Source organism: Ambystoma mexicanum, chromosome 9 (assembly GCF_040938575.1).
Source record: "Ambystoma mexicanum isolate Mex_15411 chromosome 9, UKY_AmexF1_1, whole genome shotgun sequence".
NCBI lineage: Eukaryota > Metazoa > Chordata > Amphibia > Caudata > Ambystomatidae > Ambystoma > Ambystoma mexicanum.
The window spans coordinates 333,919,897-333,938,103 of NC_090931.1; the positions used below are offsets into that span (position 1 = coordinate 333,919,897).

An 18,207-nucleotide genomic window follows, 5' to 3' on the forward strand; every position below is an offset into this window, starting at 1 on the left:
CGTCCTTTTTTAGCAGAATGGCGATCTCCTCGAGAAGGATCTTCTGATGTTCTAAGGAGTGTATTCTTTGTCGTGGAGGGTGGTTCCGGGGACGCTGCAGTAATTCTATACAATATCCTGTGGACACGGTTGACAGCACCCATCTGTCTGAGGTGATCCCTTCCCAAGCCTGGGTGAAGTTGGAAATGCGTCCCCCTACTGGGGTTGCGTGAGAAGGGACCCTGAACTGAGCGTCACTGCTTTGGTGGAGGCGTGCCACCTCCCTTGTTGGGGCTGCCTCTGCCTCTTCCACGACCTCTCTTGTTACCCCTGCCGTAACTTTGGGTAGACTGCTGGTTGTTGTTCCATTGTGTACCCTGTCCTTGGGCATAGTGGCCTCTTTGTGAATTTTGGCCGCGTGGGCGACGAAAATTACTGTTCCCCCTCTGGTTAGGGGGTTTGTTGGTAAGCTGGCCAAGGGATTTGAGAGTCTCGTATTCGTCCTTGGCATTCTCAAGTGCGTCTTCGACCGCTTTCCCAAACAATAGATCGGGTTCCACCGGCTTGTCTATTAATGAAGCCTGGGTTTCTGTTTTGAACCCGACTGCCGTAACCACGCATGTCTCTTGATAACAGTACCTTCTGCTATCAATCTTCCTGCGTTGTCCGCGGCGTCGAAAGTTGCTTTTAATATGCAACCAGACACGGCTCTCCCTTCTGCCGAGATCCGAGCCAGCTGGCCCTTTAACGGTTCAGGAGCAGAGGCTATGAGCGCCGCGACCTCTTCCCATTGATGGCAGTTGTAACTTGCCAACAGGGTGGTGGAGTTTGCAATCCTTGCTTGGTAGGCGGACGTTGAGGCTACCTTCCTGCCAAACCCGTACAGTTTTTTGCTCTCCTTGTCGGGAGGAGCTTCTGATGACGATAAGGGTGTCCCAGCCCTCTTCCGAGTGTTGGTAACCACTAGGGAGTCTGGTTTGAGATGTCCTCTTATATAAAGAGGGTCAGACTGGGCTGCCCGAAAAAGTTTTTCGACTCTGGGGTTGACGGCTCTGGTGAGGTTAGGATTCACCAGGGATGGATCTATTCTACGTTGGATGGATTTAAGGATAGGGATGGTCTGAGCGACCGGCCTCCTCTCTCCCACCAACTCTTCTGCGAAGTCCCTTTCCTCCTGTACACCGTGGGTGTCGATGTGAAAATGTTCTGCTGCGAGAGCGAGAACTTCATTAAGGAGGGGCTGGTTATCGACTGGCGAGTCTGTAACTGGGGCTTCGCTCTCTACCGGGGAATCTACTCTGTAAATTTCCTGCTCATCTTCTATCTCCTCCAGGTCCTCATCATCCGCATAGTATTCAGTCCCTGTTTGTTCCTCCATAATTTCAAACTCCTGGTGTGGAGTAGAGTATGGAGTAGAGTAAGGCTGCACCTCGAAGGGTTCAGGTCTTTCGAACCGGGCCTTTTTACTTAGGGGGATAGGATCAGAGGAGCCTGAGGGTGTGGCCCCTTGAGGGTCATACGAAAGGAAATGTTCTGGGTTTTTTTCATAAAAATCAGCTAAGGAAGACATCCTTGACATGACCCTGTCTATGTCTTCACTGGACCATACTTTGGAACAGGGTATGACTTTAGTAGGCAACTTAGGGGACTCAAGGGTACCCTTGCTGGATGTTGATGTCCCAGTAGATTTGTGTTTGTCTGTCTGCTTAGGGTGGAAGGATGGTCTTAGAGGAGTGGAAGGCTGTGCTTTTCGCTGTTTCCCCCCCTCCCCATGCGTGGAAAAATGTTTTCCCTGCCCCTTGGAGGCCCCAGAGACTTTCGACGGCTCTCGTCGAGGGTCTGGGGAGGTATCTGTGTGTTTCGAGCGTGGGGCCTCGCTGGTGATAACTGCGGCCTCGGTCTCCTGGAGCGCGGCCTGGGGGTGGAAGTCGTCTTCGTCTTCCGACGATCGAACTTCCGTTAATCTAGGGAGCGAGGCACTCTTGGCAAGAGTGGATGATTGCCTTGCGTCATGAGGCGATCTCGATCGAGAGCGCCCAGAGGACACCGAGTCGGACCGTTCTATCTGTGCCTCTTTCCGAGAAGTCGACGTCGTCGAGATTCGGTTGGACTTAGTGTGCTTAGTGTGTGTAGGGTGTGTAGCGCTTGCGTCGCCGGGGGTCTTCCCCATAGCCGCCCTGCCGGACAACCTTCCGAGGTCGGGGACCTGCGCTCGGCAGTCTTTCGACGCCGTAATGCCCTCGCCGTCCGAAAGTACGGCGTCGCTGCCATCGCTGAAGGCGCCCTCCGCTGCCATGGCCGCCTGCCTGGCGTGGTGGGCCCAACGCTTTGTCGAACGGTCCTTAAGTGTCTTAGGCTTAAACCTACTACACGCTCTGCAGTTCGCTTCGGGGTGGTCCCTCGGCAAGCAGAGATTGCACGTGGCGTGCCTATCGACCCAAGGGTATTTGCGGTTGCACTTGGGGCAGAATTGGAAAGGGGTACCCTCCATACGCACCTTGAGGCAGCGGGCTGGTAAGTGTAGGAAATATATAAGGTGTACCTAACGGTGTACCTATATACCAAGAGTGAAGAGTATGTACCACCCCCCACTCTCCCTACTTGCAGGGCCGAGGCCAGCGGCCTACTAGGCCCGGGCCGAGGCCAGCGGCCTTCCGAGGCCCAGATCCGTCGTGCAGCAGCCGACGGTCGATGTCTTCTCCAGCCGTCGTCGAGTGTCGAGGGTCGACGTTGGGGTGGGGAAGGATGTTAATAAATAATTTTAAACTTCAATAATAAGCAAAAGTATGGCTAAGGCCAGGGAACTCCGCAAGATGCTTCCGACCAGTATGGCGGAAAAAAACAATCTGAGGATCCTAGACGCGTGAGGGATCTTGGGTACAGTGGACGTCACACTAGGGATAGTATTACTGGCACGCCTGTGTCGACGCCCATTTTCGAGTTTCGAAAAACAAACTGTAATACTCCGCAACTTCCACTAGATGTCGGCCTATGCACAGCATGTGATCTAAGCAGATTCCACAAGCCTCAGAAATATATATATATATATATATATATAATAATAATGCAGTCCTAGTGGTATCTTGTCAAAATAAAAGGGTCTATACAAATAAACCTATTGCCAATCCTCATTTCTAAATACAAATAGTGTGGAAGACAAAGTTATGCAAAAGAAAAGCGTTCAAGAAATGTCGGGATATTCAAGCCGTTGGCTTCCCGTCCCCACGTTTTCAGCACAGGACAAGGTGGCGCACTCAAGCTTAGACAGTCTCTGGCTTCTCTAGCACAAGGGTGCAGTTCAAAACTTCAACATCGTGGCCTTCTGTGCCAAAGTCTCTTTACCATTTAAAGTTTTTTTTCCAGAGGTCCTGATGCAATATGACAAACAAAAAAAGTTCCTTTCTCCTTAGGGTTTCACACATACAAATTCTCGGGTTAGTTTGGCTTCACCCCGGATCCCCCTGCGTCGGAATCATATTCTTTACTGAATCAACATCGAAGACTTTCGATTGTGTGCTTGGTTTTGCTTGACCCGTCGCAAGACCACTTAGATTCACAATTCTCTACTTTGACTTTTCAGCTGGATACCTTACAGAGACCTTTCGATTGAGCACCCACGTGGTGCCGGACCACTCTGTCAAAGGTATTGTATCTTCGTTTCAAAGTTCAGTCACTCATTAACAGTTCATCTTTACTTGCGTCTTTTATCACACGTATTTCAAACAATGTTAATTCCAAAACTCGTCATACAATGTTGCTACTTGCAATCTTTGCTTCAACACAGACCCGTCTTGTATCGGTCTCCCCAACGCACCGGTTGTGTTGATTTCATGGATGCTGCTTTGTTCTTGGTGCCAAGGAAAATACCACAGCGGATAATTCTCCCTGCCTTGATTCTTGACGTGGGAGGGCCCCGGGTATCTCCAGAAACACAATGCAGGATTCTTCACCTTGTTTTACTGGTCTTGCGCTTTAAAATCTCGAGGGCTCATGAAAGCAACAGTGCCTTATCGAAAAAGGGTACTTCCCTCTGTGCAAACCCCTTCAGTTTCGCCGTATTTCTCCTCTTGTTAAACTGCCATCTTGGAACTGCTGTTCCTCATGTGCTTTGCCTCGCTCAGAGTTTGCTCTCGTGCTCCGCCTTTTATCTGTGTGGGTAATTTTAGTGGAAGTCAGGTGTGTGATAGTCAGGAATTGCCTGACCTTGCCTGACCACTGTATTGGGACACGTCCAGTATACGGCTCAGGTGTTAGTCTGTTGCCCGTGAGAAAGTGTTTGTGTTGTAAAGGGGGTGAGGGAGTTGGAGCTCCTAAATATCCTACTTGGTAGGATGGGGGAAAGGTGTTACAGAGAAGGGGATACCGCATATCACTGTCCAGTCCCACTCCCCGAAGACCCCCCACCCCCGATCCTCCCGCACTGGTCCACCCCCAGGAACTGGATCCAAAAGCGATGGCTGTGTCCTGGCCACCTGGATGACAGATCCCTGGATACTAGTGGGCGAGACAACTTCTGGTTTCTCACACCACCTTGCATGGATAGCCATCATAACTCTGGCAAACTTGCACTTAGAGATCACACACCTAAAAACTTAGAAAGGGACTGCTTGTCATGGGTCACCATAGCAGAACTCTGGTGGACCAGTGTTTGTGGACGGGGCATGCTACAAAGGCCTTTTAAAGCCTTACACATGTACAAAATGACCACGGGTTAAGAACAGGCTAATGACTGGCCTGGAGATTCAGGTAGGGGTTCGGACCTTTGAGACGGGGAGGTGGTGTATAAAAGGGAACCCGGGAAGCAGGCAGTGTGCTTTGTTCGGTTGAGGTCAAGGAAGTAGGTGGATTGAGAAATCAGGCGGAGGAAGGAAATTACAGAGGAGTGTGTAGGAAGATATTTGAGAGCGTGCGCAGGGTGAGGCAGGGTTCGAAATTGCCAGGCACTGGGAGCCATTTAGATCCTTGTTATGGCCAAGGGAAGCCTGGCTAGCTTGAAACCAACAGCTACCACTTTGTGATATTAACTATGTATGTTTGGGATACATTAAGGATACTAAAGAACACACCCAAGGGATGTTTAGAGCATATTGGATAAAAACAAAATGGACAAAAAGATAGTTTACTTCTGGTGCAAAGTTAAATTTGCTGCACAATATGCACTAGCTCCTAGTTGCCCAAAGGCAACTCATGAGTAACTGGTTATGCCCGATACCCAGGTGCTGCTTTTTGCTCCTGGTCCACAAATCCAAATTTCGACCCCTGTATTGATTGGTGAGAAATTGCTTATGGAGGTGCGAGTGTGTGCATGGTGGCGATGGGAGTGTAGGGTATTAAGTAAGGCTGAGTGAAAGAAGTGATTGGGAGAGTGAAAGGAGAATGGCTGGAAGAAGCAGGGGCAGAGTGTAGAGTAATACAGTGGAGAGGGGAGGGTGGGTGCGTGAGAGTAGTAGTAGTAGAGTGGAGAGGGGGTAGTAGTAGATGGAAGAACACCACAGGTACATAGAGGCAGGGAGAGAAAGAAAAGAGGGATGAAAAGACAGGAAGAGAGTAGAAGGAAGGGAAAGGCAGTGGAGAACATCAGGACAAGTAGAACAAGAGTGTGAGTTGAGAGGACTAAATTAGACCGCAGTGATTGGAAGGCACCAATCCTGGTTACTATTTTTATTGTGGGCACCCAGTTAGGCAACACCTAGAAGAGCCGGAGGCAGTAAGTTCTAGGCCTGCACCAGTATTGAGCCAGCTCTTAGTAGGGATCACTAGTCTCTAGTAACCACCTATCGGTTTAGGGAAGTCAAGGGTAGGGGGGCAAAGACCACAGGAGACACGAGAGAGTGAGAGAGAGCCATTAGGGAGTCCAAAAACCGTTGAACAGTCAATCAAGCGTTGGTGTGGTCATCTGTGACAGTGCACGCGTGGTCTGATCTTCCCTCCTAATGGCATACAGTACTTACAAATGCACTGCAAGGCTGCAGTGAATCAGAACTAAGGAAACACATAACCCATTGATTTAAAGGTTCTTGGGCACCTGCTGCCCCCTTTGAGGTTAAGTAATCATTTTCTTTGCAGTGGGTATTTTGCTTCGACCAATCATATTCTATTGTCATAATGAAGCAACCGTGGTCAGACAGGAATGAGAACTCAGTCCCCCATGCATAGAAGTCCTACACAGTGAAAAAACACAATTTTAGTGACGTAGAAAGCTCAAGAACTGCACTTTTTCCTTTCAAGTTCATAAACACAAGTATAGTAGAATTTACCTTAAAAGCAAGGTCATTTTCATCAATTTAAAAAGGATCTCTATTAGAAGTGTCTGGGCAGAGCATGTTCTAAGACTAGATTCTTTGGTCCTTTATGAAATAAACTAGTGTACAGACTTGTGTACATGGGTCAAAGTGCACGTTTTCATTGACGCAATAGGACCACTATATATCATAAACCTACAGCTCCCTCTAGTAGTGGAAACAGGCGAAGCTATGCGAATTGGACCACTAGCAGGCGAAGCTATACGCATTGAACCACTGCATATCCCGAGGCAACAACTCCCTCTAGCAGAGCATTCTGTGCTTTCAGGCAGCCTCTAATGCACATGACAGCATCAGGGAAAAACATACATCTGGCCTTTTATTATAAGTAGATAGATATGCCTTTGTTCTCCACATACCAATGTACAGTAAATGCACAACATTAGATTGAGTGTGTGTCTTCTCGCTCTGAATGTTTGTGTGCCATTTCGTGAAGATAGCTTACAGTCAGCCCTACAGATTGGCAGCATGCCAGACACTTTTAATTCCTAAAAATAAATCAACAAAAGAAAGGAAGTAAAAATACTTTACACAACTGACAAAGTAGGCTGCCTAAACCCACTGCTTCCAACCACACAGCTCTGCAGATAGGTTTGTGCAGTGGTATTAGAAGAGCATTGTTACGTCCTAAAAACCCCATTTACCCCCACATTCAAAAAATGAGGAGTAAAAAAATCTCACTTAAAAATCTTATTTGGAGCATGGGTTACAATGTTTTTTGATAATATGAACAATATCCGTGCTTTGAGTTTGGAAAAACTCACTTTTAGGACCGGACCTTTGATCTGTACACTTGCAGACTACTTGCAGACTATGGTGTCATCCTAAAATGCTTACTCCGGTCTCTCCTGCTCCTATGGAATCCAATCTGGGAATCCGTATTAAGGCCCATGCCCCAAACTTTGTTGAGATCATTTGTTCTGGAGGACAACAATGTGAATCCATAGCCACACGCAGCAGACGAAATCTGAAAAGTTAAGAATACAGGCAGGAGTAAACATTTCAATTTGCAACCTACTAGCCAAGTCACAGAGCGCACAATTTTTGCGCATAATAAGGCAGAGAGCGCACAATTTTTTACTTGCCAAGAGTCAATTCATCACCTGACAAAGGCTAATGCTGAGTACACATTTTGAGGCTTTGTACATTTTATATATTTCTTTAAGACATTACTAAAGCAAGCACTTTGCAGATATTTCCACTAAAAGGTTCAAATCATTTGGAGAGCAAATAAAAAATAAATCTGGAAATGGCAAAATGTGCACTATATGGATGGAGTTGTAGGATGGATTGCATTAGAATGTAAACATTTGGGGATGCTCTGTTTTTCATGAATACCTCCTTATCTTTCAAATTTAAAACATGACTTAAATGATTGCAGACATTCTCCCACAACCAATTACTCAAGCACACATTTTAAGCACTTGATCAAACTTATTATGGGGATACGCCAATGCTTTGAAAACTAGTTTCTGTCCTGAAATGAATGTCAAACTTTTTTCAGCCCATAATATATTAATACTTATTATGCTGAGTTTTTGGTGTGGTGCTCGGTTTCCCTGGAAGTGGTAAATCAAATAAAGTTGACCAGGGGAACAACTATGTGTCACTAAATGCTGTGCTTTATGTATGTTGGCACTAAAAAAACAGCCATTTAAGCTAGGGTATACATTACGTTTTCTGCTCATTTGGACTAATAAAAACCATGTTCCTCAATTTTTTGACACAAGTTTAGATAATGTTATCACTTCTTTATATTATGAAAATATTTATCAAAATATCCAAACAATCTTTGCAGACTGCTGGAGGTGTAGGTTCCTCCTCTTACGCAGATGCTGATGCTCTTATTCAGAAGGGAGGATTGATGGATGTTGCCCTTGTCTGTGGTAGTCCATCAGCATGAGGACCTGAATCCTCATTCCTGGCTACCCAGCAGAATCAAATGTCGAGTGAGATGGAGGTGGACAGGGATTGCAGGCTTCAGGAAAGTCAGAGTGAAGGCAAAGTCACGCACCAAAGCCAACTACAGTGAGAAAGCTGTGGGACAGCAGAAGATACCAAGACGGGATGGTGTGAGAAACAACGACTACAAAAGGAACAGAGCTACGTAGAAGAAAGGGAAGAAATGGAGTAACCTAAAGTAACAGTCGCCGGACTGTCGTTCTCACAAGCTTGAGAACAGCATCCCCACTCAGGTACACAGGACATCTGTTGGGAAGAGGTGAGAAGGTGAGGGATTAGAAACCAAACAGAGAAAGAAAAGAGGAAGGAGAGAAGTGGAAACAAAGTCCCCAGAGCACAGCAGTGAGAAAGTTCAGAGCTCTGGGTATAACCCACCAACACTATCAGGTACCTTGCCCCATCCTGGCATTTTGCTTAGGAGTTCCAGAGATACTGTATTCACCAAATAGACAGACACTTAGAGGATACGACGACAACCTATCCCACCCCTTTACCCTATCTATTTGTCACAGGCCGCACTGCTTGCAGCCATCTGCTGGAATGATGTTGGGTCATTTATGGCTTTTACTCCTAAAAAAAGAAAATAGAGGCAGACATGCTAGCAAGTCTTGCCTCGCGCTTGTTTGCCCTACTCTGAACCACCCAAACATGACCAATCCAGTATTAGATATTCATGTGCCAAAAGGTTAAATAGTACTGGCCAGAAACGAGGAGGAAAATGGAGGATAGGGTGATTTAAAAAAAAAAATGTATTAATGTGGTTGAAAATCTCAACCTTTCAACATAATTACATTCAATTATATTTCACATCATATTATATAAAAAAAAAGAAAGAATTTCACATTTTATACAAAAAGAAAAACTCAAATGTTTTTTAAAAACAATTCACAATTATCAATAAAATTAAGAAAGAAATTTAGCATAAAATGCACAATTGCTAAAATTATAAAATGATTATCTTTCTCAATGTTTAAAATTAAAAGACTAATACACCATATATTCAAGGCACTTATATACTATGTCAATCCACTGACCCAGATTTAATGCTTGTAAAAAGTTAACAATTAAATATTTTACTACTCTGGACTCTGTATGAAAGAGTGCTTCCCATAGGGTTTGGGAATAGTTCAAAATTGCTTTTGAAATGAACAATTCTTAAGAATGTTAGTTCAATGCATTCTATCATGAGATGTTTTGTAGTTTCACATGCTTGATTACAGAACCGACGCACAGAATTTAACTGCTCTATTATAATTGCCATCTTGCCATAATTTCTTTAGTCTGACATAAGTTGAGTCTAAAGCGCATGAGGTTTGCACGATGGACTGGATTGGGAAATTTCATCAAATAGGATTTTAGGACTATGTACCGTTCATTTGGCATGAATGGATTTGATTTGAAGTCTTTATATTTCATGCATTGTTCCCTTGTCTTAATCCAGTCCTGTTCCCATAACTTTATTTTAGCTTTGTTGGGATTGGTTATGAGAAGTTCATGTGTCATTTCTGCATCATGCAATCTCATGGGTCTTTGATCTCTATAGTTTGGCAAAGTCATCCTTGGAGATTTCAACTTGTTCAGACAGAACTGACAACAAACCGTTGTTACTATCTACAAATATACATCTGCGATAAAGCAAGCACATCTTCCACATATAATTAGCATTTAACGAAATGAAACCCAATTCATGCCTTACTACAGCAATGGGTACGAAAGAGGGCAATTTTAATATAGATTTCCAATATTTTCCTTCCATTTTTTCCCCAGTACGTATAGGGTTTCCATTGCTCCATATAATAAAATGGGCGTTACTTTTTGTTTGTAATAAGACAGAACTGGGATGATTGAAAATTTACTATATCTGCTACTGATTATGCGTGCTTGCGATATGGCTGTAGCTAATTTTATTTTCAAGCTCATGTGATACGGTTGGTCAGCCGGATGGTTGTTTACATTAATTCCTGGATAGATGTAGCTTGGAACCACCTGTAATTTTACACCATTGAGATGCCACCAACCACTTTTCTGTCGTTGGTTCAAATTTCCAAACTGTATAATTTTGTGGTTTTTTTGTATTTATTGAAATAAAGTTATTTTGGGTATATCTGTCTAAGGCTTCTAGCATGTTTCTCAGGCCTTTCAGTGTTTTGGACATTAGGACGAGATCGTCCGTGTAAAGTAACCATTTGATTGTATGTCCATTTAAGATGGGTGAATCAGTCATCAGATCTATGAATCATCTTCCCAAATTAGCTATAAAAAAATTAATGAAGGCTGAAGCAAGTACACCCTTGCTTCAGCCCTCTCGCCGTAGATATTGGTGCTGAAAGAGATTCATCCAAGCCCAACCGAATTTGCACAGATGTATTTTGATGAAATTCATACAACCATTCCATAATGGGCCATGGGCATTCAGAGTCCATTCATTTTTTTTATAGAGTAGCTCTCTTGGCACAGAGTCAAGCTGTCATGATCTCACAACACGCAGAGGGGTCAGGATGCGGGGTGTTCATCAGGGATGGCGCCAGTCCAATGCAAGGATGCAATGCAAGGATCAAACATCCCAAGTGGTCTAGTGCTGGTCATCGGGGAGCAGCTTGGCTTCGCTCGACTCCACAATTTTTACCCAGATTCTTACACGGACATCCCTAGACTTGGTTCTTGCCACCCTGAGTTTGGTTTTCGCCTCAGGTTCACAGTGTCAGCAGCCCCGGAGAACCTGAAATCCAAGAGAGACATTTATAAGATACAGCCTCCTGTTGGAACCCGTTTCCAGAACCCCTCGCAACTTGACCTACCTGTACAGGGTAGGCGAACCCCGCTCTCATCAATGGCCAACTCCCACACAGTCGCCGAGCCGATCCACTTCTAAAAAGGGAAGAAGAGACAAAGAGACTTAAAAAACAAGTGCATCAATACAAACACAGTGCATAGCACGCGTTACATTAAGGAGCCCAAGAGTCAGGGCAACGTTTTCTACCTGCTCATCGCCAGTATCCAGGTTGTCGCAGCAGGCCTGGACCACGCATCTTCAGTGAAGTAACTGGAGCCGGATAATTACCAGAGAGCCTTGGTCCCTGCATTCAGTTTATCACAGTGAGCAGCGTTCGCTATGCGCCAGCCATAGCTAAAGGGGCAGAAGGGGGTTAGAGGAGGAGGGAGAAGCCGATAGTGACTGACACTTACTTCTTGTACTTACCTTTAGGTCACCCAGAACCCCTGAACATCACTTCCCAGAGGTTCCAAGTCCACCCAGGTCCCTTCCAACCTCACGGTCCTCTGGAGTTTTATCCCCAACAGACCACTGGGAGAAGGAGTGGCCGGGGCAATCTTCGGAGCAAGGTCATTCCGAGAGGGGGCAACGCGTCAGAAAAGACCGGACCAGGCACTCCTGCAGGACACCAGAGGTAAGCGTTACAGAACGCTAAACCCACGTCGTTAGCCCTGCCCGAGTACCATGGAATCAGGGGTGGATCAGTTATCAGCCCTTTTGGGGGAATTACAAGCAGAGGTACACGCAGCTCATTCAGAAACAAACGCTATTAGGAAGGAAGTGGTAGTCAATAGAGAAAGAACCGAAGATTTGATCAAACGCTTATTGGCGGCTCATGCTGGGCAGGTTCCTCTACCAGGTTCAACCGATAGGGCAGCAGTGGGACAGCCTCATAGCCAAGTGACCGCTCCACTTACCGTTCCCCTGGCCCCTCCCGAACGCTTTCTAGGGGACCCACAGAGGTATGCTATCTTTATGAACCAGTTTAGGTTACACTTCTTGTGCTGGCCAGAGGCCTTTCCTGTGAACCAAACCAAGGTGGCTTTTGTATTGTATTTGGGTGGTCATGCCGCCAATTGGTCAGTGCCCTTTGTGAACTGAGACAACCCTCTCCTGCATAATTTTGGTGAATTTCAGCACAAGCTGGACAAACTGTTTGCTCGCAGAAGTCAAGGGCAAGCCCTGGATGGGGAGTTGTTGGCTTTACGGCAGGGACCACAAGACCTACTGTTATACATAACGCCATTTAACAGACTCGCTGCTGAAATAAATTGGCCGAAATAAAAAAGAACCACCCTTTTCTACAGGGGTATTCGTGGAGAATTGAAAGATGTGTTAGCGCAAGTAGTCAATCCACCTGAGTGTTGCTCGGAATACATAGACTTAGTGATACAATTGAACCAACAGTTACAAGAAACAAAGACAGATGGTGCCCGGTCTGTAGGGCGACCCTTGTACGTACGCCCCGGTAATGTGCAATCCCGTTATCAAGAAAACACCCCAGAACCCATGAAGTTGGGAAGTGTGAGAGGACCGCTATCCAAAGAAGAAAGAGATTTAGGCAACAACAGCTGTGTCAATATTGTGGCAAAGCAGGCCCTTTCCTGAAAGATTGCACCAGCAAGCCAAGTAAGCGAACTAACTGAAACGTTAGTGGTGAATTCAGAGGATCCTACACCACTGTCAGAAAACTCCAGGATGCGAGAAGAATAGGGATCGGCTTGTCGAGGGAAGAAAAAGCAACCACGGTCTCACACCTTACCTTACTGGTAATCCTTACTAAGCCAGTGCAGCCTCAAAGAATGCACGCACTGGAAGCCTATATTGATTGTGGAGCGATTGGTATCTATATGGACATAAGAGTAGCTCAGAGGATAAGCATACCGGGTCAACGAAGAGGAAAGGTAGACAATATTGTCTCGGTGGATGGATCGCCGTCATCATCGGGCCTCGTCACTCAGTGCACTGAAGAGTGAGAACTATTGTGCAAAGACGGACACAGAGCGCATAACCTTTGACATGATTAGCGCCCCACAATTTCAATTTATACTTGGTATGCCTTGGTTGGATTACCATAATCTGGTCATTAACTGGAGAACTCATGCAGTGATCTTCCCATCGGAGTGCTTGCAGACTTGTTAACTGTTCATACAGCTCTAAAACTGGGGGAACAGTTTCAACAAGTGCGATTGAGTAACTACCCACCATATACAAAAAGTTTGAGGACATGTTCCAAAAGGAACAAGCTAATACGCTTCCCCCGTATAGGCCATATGACTGCCAAATCGACTTGATGCCGTGATCACAACCTCCATGTAGCCGCATTTATGCGCTCACAGAAAATGAAAACCAGCACCTGTGTGAGTATCTGGATCAATTCCTAGCCAACGGATTTATTCGACCGTCCACGTCTCCAGCCTCCTCAGCTCTCTTTCATACCGAAGAAGGAAGGGGACCTCAGAACGTGCATCAATTACAGAAGACTCAATAAAATCACGGTGAAGAACAGGTATCTGCTACCTTTAATCCCTGTGCTGCTCGACCAAGTAAAGAATGCAAAAATACTTAACAAATTGGACCTGTGCGGGTCATACAATGTAATCCGCATAAAGGAACGGGACGAAAGGAAGACCGCCTTTCACACCAAGTACGGGCTATTCGAATATACTGTAATGCCTTTTGGCTTGTGCAATGAGCCGGCGGCCTTCCAATTCTTCATGACGGATGTCCTGTGCAAGCTTTTGGACGTTTGCGCCATGGGCTATTGTGACGATATATTGATCTATTCAACCACGGAAGAAGAACATGTCCATCACGTTAGTGCTGTCTTAGAGAAACTCTGAACACAACTTGTACGCAAAATTGGAGAAATGTCATTTCCATGTAACCACAGTAGAGTTGCTAGGCTTCATATTAACCGTGCACGGTATCCAAATGGGTAATAGGAAAGTGGAGGCGACCTTGAAGTGGCCTTCACCCACATCTGTCAAAACAGTGCAAAGCTTCTTCGGATTCGCTAACTTTTACAAGCGATTTATACTCAAGTTATCAGACATCGCACATCCTATCACTTCACTGCTTAGAAAGTACAAGACCTTTGTGTGGACCGTGGAAGCCGAGCAAGCATTTAAACAACTCAAGATGCAGTTTGCCTCTGCGCCGATTTTGAAGCATTCAGATCCAGAGCTTCCATTCATAGTGGAAACTGATGCTTCCAGTGTAGCAATGGGAGCTGTACTATCTCAACGAGACCCGACAACCAATCACTTGCACACCGTGGCTTTCTGGTCCATAAAATGTTCCCCGGTGGACTGAACTACGCCATAACCGACAAAGAGCTGCTTGCCATCAATGTGGCTTTCAAAGAGTGGCGTCATCATTGGATAGACGCACAACATGTAATTATGGTTTACACCGACCACAGGAATCTACAATATTTATGAACAGCGCAAGCTCAATCTCCACGTCAGCTCAGATAGGCCCAATTCTTTTCTGAATACAAATCATTAGATTCAGTCCAGGAGTCAGAAATGGGAAGGCGGATGCCTTATCGCACATTAGGTGGAGCCTTGAAGAGAGATGCCTACGCCACCACAGAACCTGTGGCCATAATCCCAGGGAGTAAGCTGCTGGGCCTGACAAGCGCAACGCTGCCTCCATTAGACCAGTTATACACTGAGATCAAGTAATCCTTTAAGCCAGAACAGTTGCGGGTTTGGGCTTCCCAAGATCCCCAGACCATAGAAGAGGGCCTGCCGTACTATTCAGGACATCTGTATATTCCGGAACCGGGAATGCAAGGCAAAATCCTACACAATTAACACGACACATTAACTGCTGGTCATGTCATCCAGGAATCACCAAAACACTAGTAAAGATTCAACAACATTTCTGGTGGCCCAAGTGGCAAACGGACGTAATTCAATATGTCAAGACCTGCAATGTGTGCGCCCGCAGCAAGACCTCCAAAACTAAACCATTGGGTTTACTTCACCCCTTGTCCATATCACTGGCCCCATGGCACACGATATCCCTGGACTTCTTCACAGAATTCCCTCCTTGTAAAGGGTACAATACCATCATGGTAGTCGTGGACCTTCTAACCAAGATGGCGCCCTTCATTGCACTAAGGCCTACCAAGCGCGGGGACCCTCACTCAAACCTGCCTAACAAACATTGTGTGAGTACACATATTCCCATCAGTAATCATTTCAGATCGAGGAAGTCAATTCATATCCAGATTTTGGAAAAACTTGTGATGAAGCCCAAATCAAAATCAGACTATCCACCAGCCACCACCCACAAACGGACGGCCAAACCAAGAGAACCAACCAAACCATTGAGCAGTATCTACGATGCATGTTCACTCAAGCGGGCAGCTGGGTTGATCTTCTGTGGGCAGCGGAATATGCATACAACAACGGTGTCCACAGCTCCACCGGTTTCTCACCCTTTATTTTCTCTATGGACAAGATCCATGTACCACTGTGCTCGATCCCCCTTCAGCGCTAGCCATACCTGCAGTTACGTCCCTGCATACCAACATCTGACAAACCTTAAAGAAAGCCATCAGGATCCTGCATGATACTAAGCTCGCCCAGAAAACCTTTGCCGACAAAAAGAAATAAAAAAAAAATAGAGTCACTGGTATATCAAGTAGGCGACAAGGTCTGGCTCTCAACCAAACTTGGATTTCCCCCTGCAATGTTCCCCAACCCACAAATAATCAAATTCTAAGTGGATAGAAAAAAGCAGCAGATAGTCAGGGGTAAGAGGCAGAAAGCATGATCCAAATCTAACCTTCCCTCACAGAATAAGAGGCAAACAGACTTTAAAAACCCTTAGCAAAAGCCTAAAATAACACTCGAATTTTACAATTAGTAAATGTGTGGTTAAATTATAATATACATATGTTTTATCACAATAGCATGTATGTTAGGCAATGGATCAGCAAAAGGCATACAATTCGAAAATGAGTGGAAAGTTTAGAGCATGCTGCAGCCAAATGACATGTTGGAAAACTTGTAATTTTCTCAATTCCTGCTTTAAATTACCCAAACGGTTTTTAATAATAACGGGTTAAATACTCTGATTTGGAGTGCGGTTTTTGGGCTGGGCAAAGATATAGCACAGAGACGAGACAAAAGTGAAAGGAGGTCTCCAGCTAAATGGATGAGATACGCAAGATAGAAAAAGGGTCGATTTGAGTAAAATTAAGCCGTGAAATAGGAAAGAAAATCAGTTGAGATAAGAACAGGTTTACTTTAAACTAGACTATTCAGATTACACCGACAAAGAGGGACACAGTAAGATCCAAGGTTGATTCACGACTTCAACCTTATCACCCCAGCGTGATAAGGTTGATTTACACAAGACAAAATTAATAAAGAGATGGCGCTAGCACTTTAGAAAGTCAAGGACAGGTACACAGATAATTCTAACAGTTTCAACAAGTTACCAGGGTATAAATAGGACCGCTTACACAGTGGGATAAGGACAAAGGCAAGGCAAGGTAAGCTGTGTGTTTATGTGGGGTGGGGATTATACTCACAGTCCACTTTTGAGTTTTTGGGATTTTTCGACAGTCACAAGTTCTGGTCTCCAAGGCTCGGGTCACCAGGTAGCGGACTCTCCTGGCAAAAGTAAGCTGGGCAAGGTCTGGTCACTCGACGTTATGGACAGCTGGGTGGAAGGATTGCAGTGGGCACGCAGTTAGTGGGCCGCAAGCCGGTCTGATTTCAGGATGCAAGAGGACCACCGATTTCCCCTTCTTGTTAATGGGATATTAGTGGGAGTTTTCTGGATCAATGGCCTTGCTGGAGTAGGAATCAGCTATGCTTGGGTTTTGCGGTGGACTATGGAGTAGGGTCAGCAATGCTTTGGCCCTGTAGGGAATCAGCAAGATGAATGGAGCAGATCAGGAACGCCGGCTCAGGAAATTCAGGAGAGAGTGTGTGTCTGGAGCTCTGTCATGGACTCTTATTTATAATGCACAGTGACATCATAGAAGTATATGGCTGGGTAGGCTTAGCTAAACACGCCTCTAAACCACTGGGTCAGGGGTGCTAGTCCCCGCCTCGCTCTCAGCTGGTTGGATTTCAAGGGCAGGACGCCAGATTTATGATGTGAGTTTTATAATGTTCAAAACCTCCCACAGTTACTTTAGCTAAAATCTGATTTAGCCACAAATAGTACATTTATACAGTTGAAGTCTCTTAGAAATTTACATAAACAGGTTACATATTTTATACAGACCATTCCAGTCCAACTCAGCCATCTGTGAGACATTGTTTCGCCGTTATACCCGTTTTTTGCGCTTTTCAGCGAGTATTATATTACTTAAAATTCTATAACTTTATCCATGGGTGTGGATGATCATTAGGCAAGTAAGTATTAAAATTTGCAATGGCATCATGGATACTTTCCTTATAATACCCAATTCTCTGCCATTTCTATTCCCAAGGTGTCAGGGGAAGCTACAATGTCTTAAATTAAAGTCCATTAAAAAAATCATTTAAACTGCTAAAATGTTCACATTTTTGCAAAGTCCTGTGGCAAAGATAAAAGTCTTAACATTTTTATTACTAACATAGTCCTTGGAGGCAAATGTCAGTATTGTTCTCCATATATGGGCATTCCTTTCCAAGTCTACCCCCCGTCACCCCAGGGTTTTCATACAGATTTCCTTTGAAGCTTCTGGTGGAAATCCCAAATAGGTGTGATATTTCACTCCGCACTTTGGAGTCTTAGAATTCTTTTGTACAAGGCTGGAGCACAGACAACAGTCTGTCCAACCTAGTAATGATCAATTGTGTGCCAGTATCTACTGTGAGGAGCCTTTTGTTTCTGGTATCCCCTCAGCATAAACCTGTTTTTGGGCTGACACCCCCATGCAGCCACTGCAGTTTGATTTAATTTGATTTATTTTTGCTGTAAATTGGAAGAAAACCTGCTCAATAGAACCATCTCATACATGCATTTTCACAGCAAAATCCCCTTTCACATTGCTAGGCAGTGAGAAGTTTTTGTTCAACATAGTACCTTCCAACAGGTATTTTCTTCTTTAGTTTGCAAAGGCCTATTTTGACACATTTGGTGAAAGCGGGCATATTCCTTTCAAATTCTGTTTTTGCATCTGCCTTTCAGATATGGTTCTGTAGCCAGCTTGTTTTAACAGTCTGCACCAAGCGA

At 45.1% G+C, this 18,207-nt stretch overlaps 1 protein-coding gene across 1 annotated transcript in view; it reads right to left on the reverse strand.

Annotated features, from left to right (window-relative positions):
* RCC1L (RCC1 like) overlaps positions 1 to 18,207 on the reverse strand; it is a 338,336-nt gene that overhangs the window by 283,566 nt on the left and 36,563 nt on the right. The window contains exon 2 of the mRNA XM_069614751.1: positions 7,119 to 7,248. Coding sequence (XP_069470852.1) covers positions 7,119 to 7,248 — 130 coding nt within the window. The remainder of the gene's footprint in view (positions 1 to 7,118; positions 7,249 to 18,207) is intronic.